Source organism: Carassius gibelio, chromosome B2, assembly GCF_023724105.1.
Source record: "Carassius gibelio isolate Cgi1373 ecotype wild population from Czech Republic chromosome B2, carGib1.2-hapl.c, whole genome shotgun sequence".
In the NCBI taxonomy this organism is placed as follows: Eukaryota; Metazoa; Chordata; class Actinopteri; order Cypriniformes; family Cyprinidae; genus Carassius; species Carassius gibelio.
The window spans coordinates 27822268-27845014 of NC_068397.1; the positions used below are offsets into that span (position 1 = coordinate 27822268).

At 38.8% G+C, this 22747-nt stretch overlaps 2 protein-coding genes across 2 annotated transcripts in view; both read right to left on the reverse strand.

Annotated features, from left to right (window-relative positions):
* The window catches only part of svilb (supervillin b), a 50077-nt gene extending 49030 nt beyond the window's left edge, over positions 1-1047 (reverse strand). Inside the window, exon 1 of the mRNA XM_052548192.1 lies at positions 580-1047. The gene's annotated coding sequence lies outside the window, so the exon portion shown is untranslated. The remainder of the gene's footprint in view (positions 1-579) is intronic.
* A 5416-nt stretch (positions 1048-6463) lies between these two features.
* Positions 6464-21628, reverse strand: LOC127950655 (uncharacterized). The gene is made up of 3 exons (XM_052547810.1): positions 20990-21628; positions 13680-19141; positions 6464-12618 (listed from the first exon to the last, which is right to left on the reverse strand). Exons 1-3 carry the CDS (start codon positions 21343-21345, stop codon positions 12584-12586), a joined length of 5853 nt encoding a protein of 1950 aa, XP_052403770.1. The 5' UTR covers positions 21346-21628; the 3' UTR covers positions 6464-12583.
* Positions 21629-22747: the final 1119 nt, after the last annotated feature.

Genomic DNA, 22747 nt, shown 5'->3' on the forward strand with positions numbered 1-22747 from the left:
ATGTAGAAAATTAAAATGTGTAAATAAATAATTATTAAAATGTTGAAATACAATATTCAGATGCATTTCATCTTCTCCACTAGACAATTTTTATTCCACTAACTACTCAAGCACATACATCTATGCGGTCTTCCAAATCCAACCAGATGAAGGCATCTTACTTGACAAGAGGTGCCATGATGCCTCTCCACCTCTGTAAACTCTGGTTTCGAACAGACATTATTCTTTTGGATGCTTCAGTAGAAATCCCAGTTCTACCGTCATCAACTCCAATACAAACTCAGACCATACTAGATCTTACAACAAACACCAAACGCAGGACATTACATAAGCATCTGCAGAACATTAAACAGTCAAAAAATACCTGTTGAGCTGTAAGAGGACACAGACGACAGACACACATGCTTCCCAACTTGTCCATTGTCCAGCGGGAGTGGATCAGGGTGGGTAGGAATCACAGGGGGATTACGCTATCATGGGGTTTAATAAAGCTGGCTCAGCCGGAGGGCTTACGGCTGCTGCCACACACAGACGTACACAGAGAAAAAAAAAAGGGGGGAAGATAGACATGGTACTTACTGGTTAGTGCCTAGAAAAGCTTCCCAAGTTCCTAGGTAGAAACCAAAGTCACCTAGTCCAAATGCAACCGTTTCTAAAGAGTATTTTGTAATAAGTGCAGGTCAGTCTGTGAATAATGAGAGGTGAAGAAATAGCAGATGTCCATCATACTCAACCAAAGGATGCTGATCCATATGAACGAAGGATGTAAAGGAATAACAGTGGTGTTGAAAGACAGGAAGAAGGGAAAAGGGGGAGGGAAAGGGGAAGAGAGGGGGAGAGGAGGGGAAGGGTATTTGGAAGGGGGGAAAGAGAGGGGAAATTTGGATGTGGCGGACAATTACCAAAAAAACAATACAATGGACGTGAAGAAATAGCGTTCAAATATAAAAAAAAAATAATAATAATTCCAAGGAATCTCTATGAAGAACTTCTGCTGGTCACTGAAAATCCACAGGTGGCAATATTCTGAATTTCCTGCTCAGCTAACAACTCCAGAGTGACAGCCTACTGAGAGTCATGCTAGTGCACATGCTCTCTCTCACACACACACACACACACACACACACACACACACACACACACACACACACACACACACACACACACACACACACACACACACACACACACACACACACACACGAGTAGAGGTAACCTCACCCAGTGGACTCCATGTATGGCCTGAGGACTGAGTCCTGCAGGGGAATCTGCCATAAATAGACTGTGGGGGGGGGTCAAGAGACCCAGGGATTGAATCAGCTGTTAGATCAACAACCTCAGAGTACCAGAGATAGACGCACGCATGGATCTGAGGAAACATACATGGATGGATCGAACTTGAAATATAAATTCTTCGGATACTGATATTGCATCCTGTATAGCACTAAAATCAATTTACATCATCAGCTGCAAAGAGCAAACAGTGCAGTGTATTAATGGAATATTTTTCAACATTTCTTGAAAGCTTATTTCAATTAAAAGTAGCTAGTGTTTTTTAAGTTAATGAATTGGACAAAAAAAAAAAAAATCAGTGTGCACCATACATTTGAAAAGAGAGAGAGAGAAAGAGAAAACATTGCTGCACTTATTAAATAGAGTTGTGCATTAGTTTTAAGCTCAGGCTATTTAAACGAAAAGTGGTTAAATTATGTTTTTTAAAACTAGTTAATTAATAATCTTGCATAGAAATTAATGTAAATCATAAGTATAGTGTATCATATTAAAAAAGGAATCGTGCAACATTTGTTTTTAAAATATATGTATTTTTACAACTAGTAAAGAATTACCATTAAAATCAAAATGGACAGTTTGAAAGAGTATGCAAACAGTGTATGGAATCATGGAAGATTTAAAAGTGCTGATAAATAAGCTAAATTAGCAATTAAAAAAAAAAGTCATTACGAATTTAAATTTTTTTTAAATATAAAAGTACTTGGGGTGTGTGTGTGGGGGGGGGGGGTAGGGGGGGGTTATGTCTTAAACATATTGCATCAAACTGGTAATCAATGGAAGCATCTAGCCTCATAAAACTAGATTCACATGGTCTCTTTGGCCTGGAGTGTAGCAGTGAATGCAGATTCACTGCCAGAGCAGATCAGACTGCAGGTGGGCACAGAGCCTCGATGGGTGATCTGAACCTCAACGCTGAAGAACGTGACTCGGAGTCTGAACTTTTATAACCAATGTGGATTTCTGAACAGCACATGGTCACGCTGCTGCAGTGTCACTTTCATACGCTCACCCTGTTCGGCCTCCTGTCAAACGTTTATGAAACACCCTTAAATGTTTTAAAAGGAAATGAGCAAGGTGTGTGGGTGTGAGTGGTATCCGTTTATGAACCTTATCATTGCACAACTTCATATGCAATAAGATCAAAAACAGGCTCCAAATGAAGCCACAAGCTCAAGAAACCAAACTTACCTCTTATACAGACATATTCCACTATATTTCACACATAAAACACAATGATGAGATGAAAAAATTACAATATACATACACGTGACAAAATGCTATGAAAACAATGGTGTATCGGATTACATTGATTTTGTGGTTAAATTTACATTTTATTGAAATTCTCCCACACACAGATACAATTTAGCCTCTAAAGGGAGCAAACAAAAATGGATGGGGTACCTAGTGACTAGAACTAAAAACATGAAAAAGCTCACATCACAATTCTCCTCTTACTCCACTGTACATTAAGACAGGCAGCCATCTGCTGGACAAATTGTGCTATAACAATATTTAAACAATAGCTTAAATCCTTTACCAACTCATGTCTTGAGGTAAATAAATACAGAAAATAAATATATTGTAAAAGGTGCAATCAGTAAGTTTTCACTTGTAAAAAAAAAAAGCCAGACTCTTAGTCGACGTGAGCTTTATCCATGTCCACATATACAGAATAGGTCCAGGCAGTGGAAAGCTGATTATTGACCCTATGGACTGATGTAAACACACTGAGACACATCAAAAACTGCAATCATTCGTGGGCTTTACCTTTAGCACCAAAGAACTCACGTGCACTGCTCATTTGATCACATGAACACACCGGAAAAATGCATTTGCTGCTAAACACATATGTCCATAAGCAATATGTCTGTTTTCTTAATAAGCTTAAAAGATTATAAAATAAGAGCATTCACAAGCATAAGAATAGGGATGTCTTTGTTTGAATTTAAAAAGCAAAATACTTAAACAGCATTAGTGTATAAGCTATAATCTTAAGGATCTTTATATAAGAAATATTTATGTAACGGTAGCCTATAAATGGCTTTTGTTGGTTCAACTATCTCTTCAACACATTATCAATTGCTAGAATAATTTTGTACAAATTGCATTTCAACACTTTGTCTATTATTAAATTGAGTGATATTGTATAATTTACTGTCCACCTTCATCTTTAATTATAATGGAATCCTGTATCTGTAACTCAACATCTAAACAGCTGAAAGAATCACTTGCCAAAGTCCAAAAACTGTCAATGCAACTTTTCAACAACACACATTTACCACAGTGTTTCTAGCACACTGTTCAACGCTGACTGTAAAATATGTAGCCTATTTTAGGTATGAACATTTAGAAATTTTTGAGTTTTTATATTTGGTTCCCCCACCCACTTTGGAAAATTTTATCAATTGAAAAGTTCTCAAATAATGAAACCTATAGCTACCTATACTCAGTGTTGGGTATAGTTACTTTGGAAAGTAGTTAGTTAGGTTACAACGTTACCATCAATTAAAAGTAATCAGTTATGATACATCGTTACCTATTCATAAAAGTAACGCGTTAGAGTACTCATGCGTTACCAAAAATTAAAAGCCGTTTGCAGCGGCTCACACATGACAGACACAGCCCCCAGCCCCTTTAAATGCACCTAGAAGTCTTGACTCCCGACAATGAATAACGTCAGACATCCGACTAAATTAACACTGCAGGATAACAATAACAGGAAAGACAGTCAGCAATCGGCTATTCCACATGGCGTTTTATTTATTTATCACAGAACATATTATTAATCAAAATTCGCACCTAACGTAACCAAGTATGCTTACTTGTAAACACAACCTTAAACAGGCTTGCAGATTTAAATCCATTTAAAAATGATGAACAACCAGCCAGCCAATGATCTAACAGAAATTAACAGCTGCCTGTCAAACAAAAATGATAACAAACCGAATTAAATCCTTCACTGCCACACAGGCAAATGACAAATCGCTTAATAGCTGAACTAATTATTATTAAAGTGTCACTCACAGTCACAAGCCTAAATTCGCTTTAACACAGTCCTCTTACATTTACTCTTCAAAGTAGTGATTAAAACGTAGCGTTAAATTTGAGGTAGAATTTTTGGCGACAGAAGCTTTTCACCAAAGCAGTGTGCATTTTACCGTTATGTTCTTTTGTTTTTCGTTGACAAATTGAAAATAATGTGCGTACTTCCATAAACCAAACGCTGTCCTCTCTGCTATCTTGCCGGGAGTTCGAAAAAAAAAAAACCACACACACACACACACACACACACAGGGTCAGGCGCAGGGCACAGACGCATCACAGCCGTTGACTTTACGATCACAGAGCTTCGGCTCCGCTGATACATCCGCAGGTGGCACAGTAGACCTAGGACTACTGTCTGACAAAAAGCAGGCTGCAGTCGGGATTTTCCTTTCCTTAAAATAACGGATTACTTTTTTTAAAAAAAATAACGAAGTTACTGATTACTTACGCACGAAACTAACGCGTTAAGTTACACATTTCAGGAAAAAAGTAATTAGAGTACTCTAACGCGTTACTTTGTAACGCGTTACCCACAACACTGCCTATACTGCGTTCTTCGTTTCTCTCCTAACATGAAAGAGTATTTACAAATAATTTAATAAGTAAATAAATAAATCACGATAAGTAGGTATGATCTTTATATAAAAAAGCAGTGATAAAACTTAATGACTAAAATACCTTTTTAATGATTAAAAAATCATGAAGCGTTCAAGGAAGCCATATTTTATACCATCGATATCAAATAAACATTCAATTGACACTCAGGTGCCAACTAATGACACAAAACTAAGCGTCTCGAGGAAAGAGAGTCTTACCTTTAAATAAACGGTCGCTCTGCTTGATACTTTATCGGATGTTTTTTCTGAATCATTTGTTTGTTTCATTCACACTGAGGAACAAACTTCAGTCCCACAGGATCAAAGCGTGTGGCGGCATTAACGCAAATAAACGCGAGCTCGTGATTTCCGGTGATTTGAACCAATGACAGAACATCATTGCAATTGGACGCCAAGTCTCAAGCCTATTTATCATATGGTGCTAGTACTCAGTATGTTTTTAGGACTCTAATTACGCCTTTTTCAAATGTAGCCTTGTATGTTGAGACTTGTTATCAACTGAGGCAAGCTGTCTCATTATATTATGTGATTTTATAAATTACAGCAAAGCTATTTTGGCCAAAACAATTGTTTTTGATGTTTGATGTTTTGTGTTGTAATTGTTTAGGTGTCTAAATTTGCCTGAAAATACAATAATTACAGATATGTTGGATATCATAATTAGTATCGTAAACATACCCTAAGAATATATTCACTGACATTTTAATTTGCTCAGTGTTTTGATAACTATAGCTACAAACACAGTTTCACAGCAAAAGTGGGATAGTGCGTGTCTGTGTAATGTTGGTGATTTTAGCGCTTTTCTCCAGCCAGACTCTCACACTGAGCTGCCAGTTGGACCCAAATGTTGGCAAAACGTATTATCAGTGATCACAACGTTGGCACAACATTCATGAATGTTTCAGGCCAGTACAGCATTTTATGAATGAAACCTAAAATCCTCCCAGCATGCTCTAGGAGATTTGGAGGAAGTCCATCTAATTTTTCATTCACATACAGGTATGGGCATGAACACACTAGACTATATTTATATATTGCACTTTTCCACACTATAACCACAGTGTCAAAATACTTCTTATAATACATTGTCCTATGATTTGAAACCCAAGGAACTTTTGATTGAAAAATGATTTTCTGCTATCTTTCTGCTATATTTTTCAATCAACATTCAGTAGTTATTAGCCATCTATAGTTATTGTCTAAGGGTTTTTAAATATATCAGCACACCATTCCTCTGCTTCTCAAAATGTACAAGATGAAAATTCATCCCAGGAAATTATTGCAAAACAGTAAACAAAATGTTTGAAACATTTAAGTAGAGCAATACTAGAAAATAAATTCCATTATTTAAAAGTTTTAAATTCAAATTAATTGCATATTTTTTGCCTTATTCAACATGAGCAAGCTATGAACTTCAATAAAGAGGGTTAAACAACTCCAAACATAGTTATGCAGATCTTAGTCAGATATATAAGCACAGCAATTAAATTGTAGAAAATGTTTATTAAATTTGATTTTTTTTATCCTTATGTCACATATTTACATTTCAAATGCCTAAAACATTTACAAACATGGAACCAAAAAATGATGTATGCAAATGCAAACCATGAGATCCAGAGATGTCCAATGATACAAAATAAGCATTAAAAATGTAACCGATGACACTCTTGGCATGAAAATGCAACAGCTTGTGTTTTCAAATACGGACAGTGTTATCATTAAGACTCCCGTTACAAACGCAAAAGAAAAACAGTACGATTCAGTGGCTTTTTCACATTGAACTTACTCTGAATGCTACAATGGCAAAAATGCTACATAGTTCATGAAAACAGCTTGAAATCATATAACAGTTATGGCCTTTTTCAGTGAAATAGGGAACAGATCCTGTCAGTGTGCTACACATCTCACTTTCGATCCAAACGTTAGCTTATCATACTTGCAAAGAAAGAAAGAATATTTGGCTGTGTGTGATCTTACTTATTGATTTCTTTTTCATTTTTCATAGAAAACCGTTGGTACGAGCTCGTGATGATAACAGTACATGATTCTGAATGGAAGACGTACAAATGCTCAAATAGCCTAAAATAAGGCCACATTTAGCTTTGAACGGAATCAAGATCAAACAAAGTCACTTTTAATGTTGCAATTTCCTTGTTGTATGCACTTTGCTGTAACAAGTTTCTAGGCAGCTGTGAATGGATCCACTCAATTTGTTATCTGATGTTTATGTAAACTGAATGAACATTACAACTATACAAAGCGTCAGATATCAACAGTGGGCCTTTGTCGCTTTACTGCAGCATTTACTACAAACTCAAAAAGCTAAATCCTGTAATTCATATCTATTGTTCACAATGAGAGCCCATCAACTTGGCAAAGCATGCTGCAGATCTCTAACTTAAATTTGCCCATACATTTTTCCTTGATTTTTTTTTCTTTAAGCACTAGAAAATTATAGAATTTTCTTATCATTCTATACAGCAACATAAAACTGCCAGCTTGATCCAAGAGCGAAGAAATGGATTATTATGGTTAAATACAAAATATCGTTTAAAATATTTAAAATATACTTTTATTTATACATTATGCAGACTGGTTAACAATTTCAATGATAACAAAAATAAGTATTCAGTGAAATGCCTTTTTTATCACATGAATGGCACTATGACAGGGAAAAAAGTAAGCGAACACACACATGCATGCGCGCACACGCTCATTCACACGCTTCCACGCTATTTAAAATGCTTTTCTGTGAGTGACGTTTGGAAAGATGACACTTTAACACAAGTATATCCCGCTTCCCAGATTTCCTACAGCCAATGAGCTTCTGTGTTGGACAATATTGCTCAAGCTTTCATGCATTATGATGTCAGAAATTATATCTCTCCATTCCATAGCATAAGGTTATCTTAGAAGTTGAATTTTTCCTAAAATTGTTCCATACATATCAAACATTACCATAGAGTAGGCCTATCTTTCAGCTAAGCTAATCCAAATCATTACATATCTAGAGCTGTCCTCTACTTTGCAACCATCTAGCCTACATTTAACCATTAAAATCATCTGTACACATTTAGCTTGTTCATCGAAACGCTCTTGAGCATTTATTGCTTCCAGAAGTTACCTGGCATTTAGGTTTAGGTTATGGACAGGCAACATTACAGTAGTAGCTAACGCGTGTCTCTGTGTTCGCGTTTGGACCCTGTTTTTCTAAAGTCTATATCGCTTGAAAATAGTTCCCTAATTCAAAGTCGCACCTGTGTGAAACCTGGGTCACACAACATCATTTAAGGTATTTGATATATCAGACAAACATTCAAAACGATGCACATTTTGACACTTGAGATATCAAACATTTTGGTGGTGTTTCAAAGTAACTCCTTAGGCTTATCGTTACTGGTGTGTTTCAAAAAGGCCACTCGATAGCTAAAAATTCTCTTTGAATCCAATCACGGTAAAAATATGTTAACAAGGTGCTTTTTAAGTTGATACATCAAATACTGAAACGCGCATCCAACCCAGGTCTCCGTTTGACCTGCATTACACCACTGGTTCTAACCGAAACTATACAAAGCTCTCCACACTCAGGGACGTACGTTACAGTGTGCTGAAAGGTTCTGATAAATAGGGCACTATGGGTTCGAACCAAGAGCAATACGTTTTCTTTGATCGATTCATCTGAAAATGAAAACAGTTCAGAGCCATTGAGTGTCTTTTACCACATCGTGTGGAACTCCCGATCTGGAGCAGAACAGCTCAGGTGACACATAAACATGGAGAAAAAAAAGAATAAATAGAACGGTTCTTGTAAAACTGCTATACTGGTTTTGGTAAAGTCAAAAAAACAATATAAAAAGCATTTACAAAACATTCATGTCTGCTCAAACAGAACCACGTTGGACAGAGAGGTGAGTGCACCCCTTGAAAGCACTCCACAAGCGGACCACATGTTCCAACAAATGACAAGAGAGTTCCATGATGTCAACAGAGGAAAGGCTGGAGGGACCGAGACTCACTGGGGAGGATGGGGTAGAGGCTGCCCCCGTGGACTGGTTTCTTGATGGACTGATGGATTTGAGAGGTTTTAGGGGGTGATTCTGATGGTCATGCATGGTCCTGCTTGAACATGGAAAAAGTTATTATACCATGTTCCAACCAAGTAAGATGTGATAGACAAGAAACAAAAGGATCATCTCTATCTATATATATTTCATAAAGAAAATGAAGTCTATAAAGTGAATTAACATATAAATTTAAATTAAAAGGCAGTACAACAAACACTACCCTTTATTAATATCATATATAAGTATATAATATTTTTAACATTTTCATCTACATTGGGTAACTTGAGAAAAATCAGCTTCATTTTCTTTATGCAAAATATACTTTTTCTTTTCAACTTGAAATTACACTCTAAACACAACACCTGGTTAGGACATGGTATTATGGTGTATTTAGGTTCAAGTGAAAAATTAAAGCAGTGCGTTTCAACAAGAATGCTAGGACACAAATATACACTCCTAAAAATAAAGGTTCAGAAAGTGGGGTTTCGTAGCAATGTCATAAAATAAAAAAATTTGGTTCTCCAAAGAATCTTTCTGTAACCAGTTCTTAGAGGGTCATGAGCTAAGAAACCAAAATGCCCTTAATCTGTTGACATTTAAGAGGTCATTGTACTATAAAAATATCCTGCATGTTTGAGGACTAAAAATAGCTTATATTGAAGCCAGTCTGCCAAAACAACAGTTTGTGTAATAAACAACTCTATGATGTAATAATGTGGCTAAACACCACCTCCAAAGAAGAAGATCAACACCTGCTTCTACATCACTGCCTGTTTAGCTCCGCCCATCGTTCTGTTTTTTGTTTTTGTTTTTGATTTGATTATAAACGAAGCAATTTGACATGGGATTTTCAGAAAGATTGAAACTAAATGACGATGCTGTGCCGACTATATTTGATCTGACAGTAAAGTTACAACACATGTGTGATTAACTTTTTCATTTACATTGTCCCTATTGCTTTGATATGAATATTTATGCATTTTTAATCTAAATCACTGCAGTGTCCATTTGTGAAGGACGTAAGCTGTCAATCATACACCTCTGTTAGCCAATCACTGCAGTGGGTGTTTACTTCCGAGTCTACAATCTGCCTTACCTATTCAAAGGAGCGTTCTGATGAGGGGTTTTAAAACAGGACAGAAGAAAGCCTATTAGTCCAAATAATGTTTTGATAAAACCTTGATGACATTTTAGATTGACCTCAGTAAAAAGTACAAAATAAAAAACTAATTCAGTTCATGACCCCTTTAAAAGATTTAAAAAATTAAAATATATATTTTTTTACTATAAAGGTACATAACAGATCATCGATGGTAAAGGTTCCTCATGGAACCACTGATATCAATAAAGAACCTTTATTTTTAAAAGTGTATACTAGTTTGGGATGATATCAGTGAGTTGGGAGAAACTAGTGATGTGTCGTTCATGAATGATTCGTTAAGTTTGAACGAATCTTCGTATGATTCGAGTCATCTCATCGAGGGATTCTTTCATTTCGGGTTTACCCACATTTGCAACATCCTATAGGTTATTTACATTAAACAGAATTGATTAGTTAACCCATCAAGTCCTCGGGATCTGGTTCGAGTCATTCGTTCATCCAGTGACAGCCCTATAGGTTAAAATACAGTCTGTGACGGATACAGAAATGATTAATTCACCTCTGGAGTCTTCGGCTCTGAGTAATTTGTTCTTTTGTTATGTGATGTGACAGCCGTATTTGATACAGAAATTAATTAGACCGTTGCGTGATAAATTTCTGGTCTCAAACTGTAGCTTTTTATTTCTAAAAATTTATATATTTTTTAATTTCTTTCATGATGTCATAACACTGAATGTGGTGTGGTTAATGTGTTGCTTTAAACTTTACCAGAATTAAGGGAAAAATCATAACGATGAAGCAAATAAGATACCTTGAAATAATAAAAACATACAGTTTATAATATACTAATGCAATGTGTTTGTCATAAGATACTGAGCTGGGAAGCAGTCACGTCAAGAACAAACGACTCGAAAACTTGAGAGTTGAACTAATCAGTTCTGTTTCCAGTACAGACCGCATTATAGCCTATGGGGCTGTCACGAGATGAACAAATCCACTCGAACCAGAGGACTCGAGAGGTGAACTAATCACTTCTGTTTCAAGTCATAGCTTCAGCTTATAGATATGATGTGACAAAAGAATGTACGCCTCGACTGGGATGTGAAGTAATCTAACAGACTATAGCCTGAAGCAGTGAATTAATCATTTTTGTTTGTCATAATTTGGCCTTGATAGCATTATTTGTTTTTCTTATTCGAAATATGATCAATGTCTAAATTAATCTAAGTAGATGTGTTGCTGAATTTGGCTATTAACATGTAAGATTTAAATATATTCTGTTGAAATTAACATAATTAACAAAATTATTTAAAAAAAGATTCAGTCATTTTGAAGAATGAAATTCAAATGACAAATTCAGTAAAATGATCCGAACTTCCCATTACTATAGGAGACACTATTAACTTAATAAAAAGTGTTGAAGGGTAAACCAATTGTGGTCATACTAATTAAGAAGTGTAGCACAAGACCTTAAGAAAAACATTCTTAATACCAGTGTGATGAAATTGTACGGGTGACGAAAACATTGGTGTGCAGACATAACACTGTCTAGATGAAGGAAAAATTTACGAGATGCACACAAGGTTAGTGTAATGAATGGTTAGTGAGAAGACTGAGGTCTTAATTAAGGTAAGGAACATGCAAAGATGTAAGGAAGGTAATGGGTTGAAGAAAGACAAAGTTGCAAGGATGATAGGTTGTTTGCACAGAGTAGGACAGTATAATAGATTGTAGCTGGTTTTAAACTTCATCGATTGTTCTGTATTACTTTTAAACAGTCATTTTTTTCTTTCTTTTCTTTTTTTTTTTTTTTTTTTTTTTTTTTTTTTTTACAAAAGACAGTAAAATTGTTTTTTTTTAGTTTCTTGGTCATAAAATAACATTTTAATTTCTTTTTTTTCTGAGTAATGTACCAGATAAAGTCTAATAAACCAACCTTTAATTAAATTGCAGGGAAAAGAACTAAGATGTGGGCAAGAAAATAAAGAAAATGGGGCATGATAAGAACTGTAACATATGAAGGGGGTGGGGCATTGTTGGAAACCCCCTTCTGGCAGTGGAACAGCAACACTTTGAAAGCCAGCAGAGCTGGAACTGATTGGGCATGGAGTGGAATTGATAAACAATGCTCTTGTCGGAGTAGAAGGCCATTTTAGATGTCTCAGTGGTGAGGTGTTTAAATGTGTTCTGAATGCATGTGAGTGTCTGCATACATGACAATGACTTTGAGTGTTTGTATATGAGTTTTCTGTGTGTTTATGCACAGATGTGTGTTTTAGAGAAATGCATCGCTCAATGTGTTTATGTCTAATGTTTTGTATATATTTGTGTATATGTGTGTGTATGTCTGAGGATGTTTCGATAGCATATGAGAATGAAGGCATTTAGCAGACAGCCAGGTCACAGTGCTGGAGGCTGGCCCTTAGTTGGATGACCTCTGACCTCTGACCTCTAGGGTTCAGCTACGACCTCTCCACCTGGCTGAGCTCCTGTGACTCTGAAAATGTCAAAAGAGGAGAAATACATGATGTAAACAGCTAAAAAATGTAACAATAGCATCACTGTGTACAGTAGTCCATGAATGTAATGTAAATAAACTAAAAGAATTCCACACACATTCAAGTAAGATTACAACAATATGCAGGGCTCAAATGACAGAAAATTGTTCTTTTTGAAACATTATAGTAATAATTGATCAATAGGTGCGTTTACACTTTTTGCTTCCATCAGAATGAATTCATTCAATCCGAACATAGTGTTTACATGAACGGTAAATAAAGTGATCAGGTTGATGTGTGCGTTTACATGTCACAAGCTTCTGATCGGATTTACTCTTTTGATATGCACACACTGCATGAATAAGCAGTTTCCCGCTGCTGTTTTAAAAAGCACACGTTATATTTATCTACTTCGGGTCCTAATTAGGTGACGCCCAGCACATGAACTGTTGTGCTGCTTAACTTTACTTTAGCAAAAAAAAAAAAAGTTGTAAAAGTGTCTCTTCCCACACTCAAAACTAGACGTCTGTTGATGAGAGCCTTAAACGAGGACTGGTGGGACGTGGTCGTGTTCCACTTCACATACGCTGAGTGAAAGGGGAGATTTATAATGACAGGACACTTATTTGTAACACTTTATTCACCAGGAAGAACATCTCTTTCCGCTTGTCATATGTCATTACGCTATTTCTACGTCACTGCGCATGCGCAGTACTTTTCAGTTTCGGTTTTCAATCCGAACAAATGTTTACCTGGCCTCTCTCTCGGATTACAAAAGGGATAAACCACCCCTTACAATCCAATCGAAATTTAAGTTGGATCGAGCCAATTCAATCCGATTGACATGTTTACATGTGACATTTTTATTCTGATTGTGCTTCTGTTCCTATTACGATCAGATTAGAAGAGTCAATGTAAACACAGCTAATGACTGATAGGCTTAAATTCTGAGTCAAATTTGGGACTTTATCAAGAACCACACTGTACAAATGTCACCAGTGAATTCTGCTATCAAATGCTACCCACAGTAAATACAAAAGCTGATGTAACAGTTTCTCACCTTTTAGGGTTGCCTGGTCGTCTTTTGTTTCTTTAGGTTCACTGTTGACTACAGGGTGGGCACTGCCCTCTTTATCCTCTACCTTTGTGATGTTTGAAGAACCCTGTGGGCCAGGAAGGGGACATTCTTCCTCCCATCCATATTCTCCCCACCTTCCCACCCCGTGCAGTCCATCCCAAGAGTCTGAACTACGGAGGCTAAGGCGTCTCATTCGTGAGACAGTGTCCACCTCCCTCATGCGGGCAAGTCTCTCCTCTGAGCCATGCCCGGGTGGGGCTGTAAAAAGAGCATCTATTCTATGGGAAAGTCCACGGGTCCGTCGATCTACACTTGAAACCTGACATTCACCTGGACCTTGAATCCGACCCTTATCAATGCCTTGGCTAGCAACAGCTTGTGTTTTATCTTTTTCTACTTGATCAGTGCTAGAGACTGGACTGCTATTGTCTTCACCAAGACCCTGCTCAGGCTTAAGTGTTATTATATTTCTGTCTGAACCTGACTCTTGGGTATTTTCATCTACTTCCCAGTCTGAATCATCTGTGCCTTGGCCATCAATCCCACATCCACGCCAACCCCCCAGACCCAGTTTTTCACCACCTCCTTCCTGTCTATCATTGTCTAAACCCCAAGTCTCTCCACCAATACCCCATCTCTCAGCATCAAGGGACCGCCTCTCTCTGGACCAAAATCCACCTTGACCCAAACTTTCCCCTTCCCACCCACCCTTCTCCCAATCTAACCCTAAAGATAATCTACGATTAGGATAAGGAAGTACAGAAAGGGGAAGGTGATCTGGTGGAAATTCAGGTCGTAGCTCTGAATCTAAACCTGAATGAGTCCATATTGCAACCTTATTTGCCCTCAAGATCACATTTGGTTCTTTCTTTTCCTCAGAGGTTGTATCACTATTTTGCTCTGTTCCTTCAGTAACAGGGTCTTTCTGCTCGCATTTCTCTTGATCTGTTTCAGTCTTTTCCCTAGATGTTTCCTCTTCTTTCACTTTCTCTGTCACTTCAGGTTGTTGGATTTCAGGTGTCTCAGTTTGCTCTGTTTCTGTCTCTTTTACTTCAGAATGTTTCTGCTCAGCATTGGCAGTATCATCTTTCATTTCAGTGGCTAAAATGTTGCTCACTTCATTTTCAACTGACACACTGCCAGGAATGTCTTTATCACCTTTAACCTTGTTTGACTCATCAAGGTTCTCTTCTGAACCCTCTCCTGTGATCAGAGTAGCAATATGCTTTTCAGCTAATGAAAGCTGCATCTTCCAGTCAGCAGGAACCTCTGGGTTAGTCTCTAAACCTGCTTTGTCACCAACAGGATTTCCGGTTGCAAGGCTACAGAGCACACCCCTGTTACTAAGGAACCTGTTAGTGTGGCTTGTTACCCTCCTAAAGCCTGAGCTCCTTTCCTCCCTGAATAATGACATTGGCTCCTGTCTCCCTTCTAATGCTGAAGAACAACATGGCTGCTCAGAATCTACAGGAGGCCTACCAGGTATGGGCACATGCTGTGGCGTCTCGATGCTCATGGCGCTTCCTGGTTTGGATTTGATAGAAGCTCGGCTAACTGCCCCAGATTCACGGGCCATTTGGAGAGTTTGACAGATGTGCTCATAGTCAGGTGGGCTGGTTAGAGTGGAGGCATCTTGCATGGGCTGTCTGTCTGCCCATGGTGCCTCGGCTGCAGTGGAAGAGGTGGAGGAGGTTTGTGCAGTCAAATCATCATCTCTTTGGGTCTCTTTGGGGGCTGGTATATCCAGCTTCACTGATCTGCAGGCTTTGCGTTGGGTTATCTGGGACATGACTGTTTTGTAATCTCTGAAACCTGGTTCTGGTGGGGGGGCAGCAGGACAAATCTCCTCTCTCAGCTGTTTGCTGAAGCTCACACTCTTCCCAGTTGATGGTCGGGAAAAGGCACTCTTCACCTCCCTGTATTCTGGGTCACTTCCAGGCACCAAGCTTGGTCGAAGAGCGGTTGAAGGCATTCCAAGTGGATCTGAAGATAACCTGGATTTGATGCGGTCAGGGATTTGCATGGAGGAGCGGTTGGGAAGGTTATTGCTGGCAGTACTGAGCTCCAGGATATCTTTGTAGGCCTCATTAAGATCCTCAATGCACTGGTCCACGCTGGGGCGTTTTCCTGCTTGGTCTTGCGCCTCCTTATTGATGGTCTCAAGATCCTCAATAGCGTCCCATGGCAGTCGGCTTACTGGCTTCAGCAAGAACTGTTCAAATCCCTCAGGGTTTGGCCCTGTGGCTGATTTTTCCTCCTCAGTCTTATCTGATGGTGGGGACTGAGCTGGGGGCTGTGTTGGTGGGGGAGGAGGAGGTTGAGATGGAGGTTGGTTCGGAGGTGGGGGTGGAGGGTGTGGCGGGGGATGTAATGGAGGTCTGTGAGAACCTGTGCTCCTGGTGAAGGTACCTGTCCGTGAAAAAGCACTGTTGCTGGATAGTTTTAGGCTTTTCTGGCCCTTCATGGGATACCCGTAAGGGGTGCTGGGGTCAGGAGCTCCTGAAGCCATTGGAGCTGCTGGAGTCGGCGGAACTGAAGGAACTGATGGAGCCGGTGGAGCTGACGAAGCCCCAGTGGCCCCTTGGGCAGCCTCTGGAGCCACTGATGTAGTCTCACCAGGAGAGGTTACCTCTGGGGCAGCAGGAGCATCTTGTGCTTCTGTATTGGTGGGGCCTTGATTTGCATTGCTCTTTGTGGGCTCAGGGCTCGTCTGGGTCTCCTGATCACGGTACTGGTCCCCTGGCCAAGCCCCAGAATACCGTCGGAGCTCATCATGTGGATTTGGCTTAAAGATCCTAGAGCGTGAGTTCCTTCTCCGATGCGCTCTCCTTGTGGCAATGCTACTGGACCCGCTGCCAAGTGTGAGTGCTTGTAGCTCTAAATCAGTGGAGGTGGTGGATGTGCTTTTGAGGCTTTGGTTTGGCAGAGAGCCGAGGGTGTTGCTGTTTTCACTAGATGAACTTGGTGGAGGAGGAGGAGGAATTGGAGGAGAGTCTGATTCTTTCTCTTCGTTGTTGTTTTGATCCCGAGATTTTGCACTGGACTGAGAAAGTGGTACAGACACAAGGCAAAAGATAGTCTCACTGAGTTTCTTTTTCACACTCTTTTTCTCAGGTTCCTGGACTGGTTCTGTCTTTACAGTTGAAACACTCTCTGAAGAACCTTTATCCATGGATTTGTCAGCCTTTCCAGACTTGTCAGTGATCTTCTCAGATTTTATCTGGACTGTACTGCTATCTCCTTTTATCTGCTTGTCACCCTTAATCAACTTGTCTGTAAATTTTTCAGATCTACTTTGTCTTTCTAAGATTTTATCTGCTTTAAGCTGTTTTTCTAAAATTCTATCAATCTTCAAGTGCTTTTCTATGAGTCGTTCAGCTTTACTTTGCTTGTCTGAAATTCTATCTGCTTTTATGGGCTTTTCGGGGAATTTCTCTGACTTGACTTCAGGATTAATTTGTTTGTCTGTATACCTGTCGGCCTTGACTTGATCTGGGATCCTGTCTACTTGTATCTGGTCAGTTAATCTTTCTACCTTTACTTGTTTGTCTGTAAACCTGTCTGGCTTTACTTGTTCTATAGGCTTGTCTAATTTTATTAGGTCGGTAACTCGATCTAGTTTCACTTGCTCTGTTACTTTATCTTGGTCTGTTTTTGTCTGTTCAGCACCTCTCTCAACTTTGACAGGCTCTGTTACTCTCTCAACCTTAACTTGTTCAGTGATTCTGTCTACTCTAGTCTGTTGATCTGTACTTCTGTCTGTTTTAATTATTGGTTGCAGGGGTCTGAGTTGAAAGGCTGGTGGGTACTTGGCACAGCTCTGGTCAGGTGCTACAGTTTCACTGCCTTTATTCATCGCCTTGTGCCAGCGGTTAGTATTCTCCTGTTCAGTGAGAGCCGGTTTGTTAGTTTCCATGCTAAGACTTGGTCCCTGTGAAGGGAGAAAGGCACTATCATGTGTGGATTGTCCTAAAGTTGCAGCGCAGGGAAGCTCTTTGTTGACATGTCGGATCTTATCCGCGTCAGTGAGAGAGTTTCCACAAGGCCCCCCTGAGACATGCCTGATACGTGGGTCTTCAAATGGGACATACTGCACAAGTCCTGGACGGCTAGGTCCGACAGGCCCTGGATGCACAGGTCTTCTTGGAACCACTGCCATGCTCCTGTCTTCACGCCGTTCAGACCATGACAATCCTGAAGTCCTGGAAAACCACTGGCCCATCTCTGCACTCACAGGCTCACGTTTCCATCGTACAAGAGCAGAATCTGCTCGGTAGTTCTGTCCACTCCTGGGTGGCAGGAATCTCCTGTAGGAGGGGGGTGGGATGTAACCAGGGGGCTCCATACCAGTAAGTTCATGGTAAAATAGATCTGTCCTATATGATTCTGGTCTCAGGAGCTCTGCACTTTGGGAGTAACAAATGGACCGGTCTCGAAGCAGTTCTGAGCTCTGAGAGTAACAAAGGGATCGGTCCCGTAAGAGATCGGCACTATGTGAGTGGCTGAAAAAACGATCACGCAGTAGTTCTGCACTCTGTGAATGACTGATAAATCTGTCTCTTAGTGGTTCAGCACTTTGAGAGTGGCTCAGCATGCGATCTCGAATAGGTTCTGCACTCTGTGAAAAGCAAATGGATCGATCTCTTAGAGGCTCTGCACTCTGAGAATAACAACCAGACCGGTCTCTGAGTGGTTCTAAATTCTGAGAGAAGCACACTGAGCGGTCTCTGGGTTTGGACACGGGTTCAGAGGACAACGTTTCCCAGCTCCCCCTGTTTTGCTGGTGAGTCTCATAAGATGGTGGCTTGACGGGGCGGCTGAACCGTGGTTTTGGTACAACTGCAGAAGGAGCATGACTTTGTGTCTGACCACTCCACCTTTCCCCTGCTGGCCATTCACTGTGGTATCGACCATATGGAGCAGAGCTGCTGCTTCTTTGTGTAGGGGGATGATTTGGGGCACTGGATTGAGGCAGTTCTCCATAGTGGGGATCTTCTGGGGAAAGGACTCGTGGGAGCGACTGGGACTTGGCTCGCACTGTGGTGGAAACACTGCAATCTGCTGGTCGCAGTCGGTGTTGCTGCTCCTGAGACCAATGTTCAGCCTCGCCATCTGACAGCTGCCGGCCCAAGCCCACTGCAGGGTGCCACTCCTCTGTTCCCAGGCTCTGGCATTTTCTCTCTCCAGTCACATGTAACGTCTCTGGGCCTGAGTCTATAGGTTCCCGTATCCATGGGCCTTCCTCCCAGCGTGCCAGTGGCCTCTCAGCCCTCAGCTCCTCAACAGCTAGTACTGGACCTCGCCACAATCCTCCAGACACTCTGAGTTCCCTGGGATCAGCATAGTCCAATAGAGCACTGAAGTCCTGTCCCCTCCTTCTCCAGAATGCAATATCTCGCTCATCTGCATGTTCAGAGAACGTCAGGCTGGGAGCATCATAGAACCTAGCAACAGAGACAAATATATGTCATTTATGAAGGTAGAATTTTTTTTTTAAATGCACTCTGAAATCATCTTTAAATGATGATTAGGTCACAGAAATGAATAAAATTATATTCATATAGTCCATTGCTATTTGCACTTAGTGTAAATAGCATCTATCGCTAAGAAAATATGCTATTTTCACTTAGTGTAAATAGCATCTAATTATAATATAATAGTGTAAATTGCATCCAGAATAATGATGAAACACATTCAAAATAAATCTGCTGATAACTTGCAAAATTTCAAACAAAATAGATGTAATTTATTAGTGTCAGTTGAATTTGTTTAATATCTATAAACTCTCAAAATTTTTTATGTTAATGTTAAAGGGGTCATCGGACGGCCATTTTCCACAAGTTGATATGGTTCTTTAGGGTCTTAATGAAAAGTAGATAACATACTTTGGTTAAAATTTCTTAGTGATAGTAAAAACAGCACTTTTTACATGACACATCACTCAGGGCGGGTCTACGTTAAGACAGCAATGTCATTCAACTATAGTGGGAATGGACTGTGACCTCACACAAAAAAGAAGCTGAAAATTATTTTAGTAGATAAAAACACTGGGTGGATTTGAGTGGAGTTTGAGTGGTTGTGTACACACACTGCCAACACATTTATGTTCAAACAACTTGTTAAAGTGCATATCGCATCCGATGAACCCTTTAAATGTTTTGATGTGTGTCTTTTAGGTGTCATAAACCTTGACCATGCTAGCCAAGATCGGTGTTCACCGGTGATGATTGCCATTACTTTTTGAAATGGCTTGTGGCAGGGATATTTAATGCAGATTATTTAATGCAGTTCTTGATCATACTTTTTCTTTGTATTTTTCTGTGCTTCACCATGTAATGCTTTGATACACTTATTTGGAAAGTGTCTTTACCTGCAAGTCGTTCATAAACTCAAGATCTTAAAGACCTTCTTCACAGCTTCCGAACGATGAGGCATATTCAGATTTTCTTTCTATTGGTAAATATCCATTTCATCCAAAGTTTTAACATGTTACTGTTTATAGTCACTGCTACAAACAATTAATTGTGTGAGCGAACTTTTCGAATGATTCAAAGTGACTCACAAACAGATTCACATTGAGGTTTTGCTAACTTGTTTGCTGATTGATTTACTCACAAAACTTACATCGATTTTTCTGTGTCTGATTCTAAAACAAAATACAACAGAAAACAAAAAAAAGTAAGTGACACCTGCAGCACCAGTCAATAGCACATAATAGATTTAAATCATTTTTATTTATCTTTCCTGCCATTTCTTTTAATTTAACTTTTGGTGACATATTTATGTTATGGTTATGTTAGCTGCACATCAAAAACATAGGTATGGTGAGGATTTGAACTCTCTACTTACATGCTAAATGAAGCTACTACACACTAGTATGATGCAGGCCTAGGCTAACTTAATGGTTTAAAAATCCATTTTAATAGTGAAAATACATATTTTTTTATTATTGGTTCAGAATCTCGTAAGAATTTGATGTGAAACAAACTTTTAAAGGCAACAAATTCGATTTTTAATTTAGATTTTTAATTTTTGATTTAATTGTGGATTTTAAATGATTATTTATATGATATATATATGTATGTATGTATGTATGTATATATATATATATATATATATATATATATATATATATATTTTTTTTTTTTTTACAATGGTCAAAATTCACTTAAACCAATTGGAATTAATTTAAATCCAAGGGGCCATTCACATCCAGAACTTTAATTAAAGATCATATTTTCAACACCAAACAAGACATTGTTCTTTGTGGACACTTTACAGTGCACACTTACCCACTGTCTGTAGCTAGAGAGTCACCCAGAGGTTGCAGTTCACCAAGGAAAGCAACAGGAACCTCCAGTCTCCGTTGAATTCTTTCATGGCCCTCATTAATGTTGTTATTGTTCTCTGGGTAGGCCTTCACTGGGGCCGGCCTGTACACCCCCGTGCCTGCTTCTGCTCCCCCCTCAATTGTCCCAAATCCATTCAGAGTTCCACCACCACCACCTCCAGCAGGCCGGTTCTCTACATTATCACGGCGACATTCGTTGTTTCGATTGTCATAAGGCGCAGAGGAAGAGGAGGAGGCAGGGCCGCCCCTGGGCAGTTTGTATCCATGAGAGATCAGCAGGTCCTCCACACTGTACATGATGTGTGTGTGTGTGTGGACGGAATTGGAAAGGGAGCCCAAAGGCGTGTGTAAGTGTGTGTGTGTGGCCTATGGGCAGTGCTGGTGCAGCAGGCGGGGACACAGCTGCTCAGCAGAGGCCATCACTGGAGAATAAGAGAGACAGAGAGGTAGAGAGAACATTACACTCTAAAACAATAACCATCTGCTCTGCAGAGACCTAACCATCTTCTTGGTTGAGCACATGAAACTTTAAAGCTACATTCAGCATCTATTCTTTAGATCTGATGTGGACACACCCTGTCGGGTTATTATATAACCAATGCACAAAATCTTCAAGTGCAAACTCAGAAGTGCAGCTTAAAGTCATTGTGTTACTCTGCACCCATTTCACAGCCATTATCTGGGCTTGCATGATATTTTTCAGCTTTTTTATGATTCTCAACATATATATCTCAGTTGTAAAGGAACCAGATTCACTGTTGCCATGCAGATTTAAAATGTTCAATATAAGTAAAATACAGTAACAAAATTATCAAAGCATGTTTTTCATGGTGTTTCTCACCAAAATAACAGGAATTGTAATCTTTACTCATTTTGATTGACTGTATATATATACTTATATAATAATACAACATAATTTGGTTGTATTTGTACATATGGTACAGACACTTTTGTATTTTTTGAGTGATAATGCAAATGAATCTTGAATTTTTCATTAAAATTTTGAACTGATTAATTGAAACAGACAGTCAGAAATCAGATTGAACTAACTCACTGAAACTGAATGATTAAAAAACATGAATATATCTAAAAACAACAAACAACACCAAATGCAATTATAAAAAAAAATGTTTTCAAAAAGGTATTCTGAAAAAATAACATGAAAAATTTAGTGGGAACCAAGACAAGTGTCAATAACAAGACACAAGTATCATGCATTTTAAATAAATAAACTGTGTGTGTCTGTATATACAGTAAATATAGACACACACACACAAACATAAACAGTACATACTATATAGATAGATAGATAGATAGATAGATAGATAGATAGATAGATAGATAGATAGATAGATAGATAGATAGATAGATAGATAGATAGATAGATAGATAGATAGATAGATAGATAGATAGATAGATAGATAGATAGATAGATAGATATTGATATATTGACTTTTACAAAGAAATACGTGCTTACGTTGCAATGGATAATGTTTAATGTTAATGTATACTGAAAATATGTAGTGTTTACTAAGAAAAACATTTCACTCACAAATTGCAAGTACATTCTTCAAATAATTATAAACAGCAAGTAACACTTTGAATTAAACATGGAAATCTGAGGCAGAAACACGTTTTTAAAGATTTTTTCCATGCATGCCTAAAAATCTTTGTTTTATTTACAACTTTTGAAAAATCA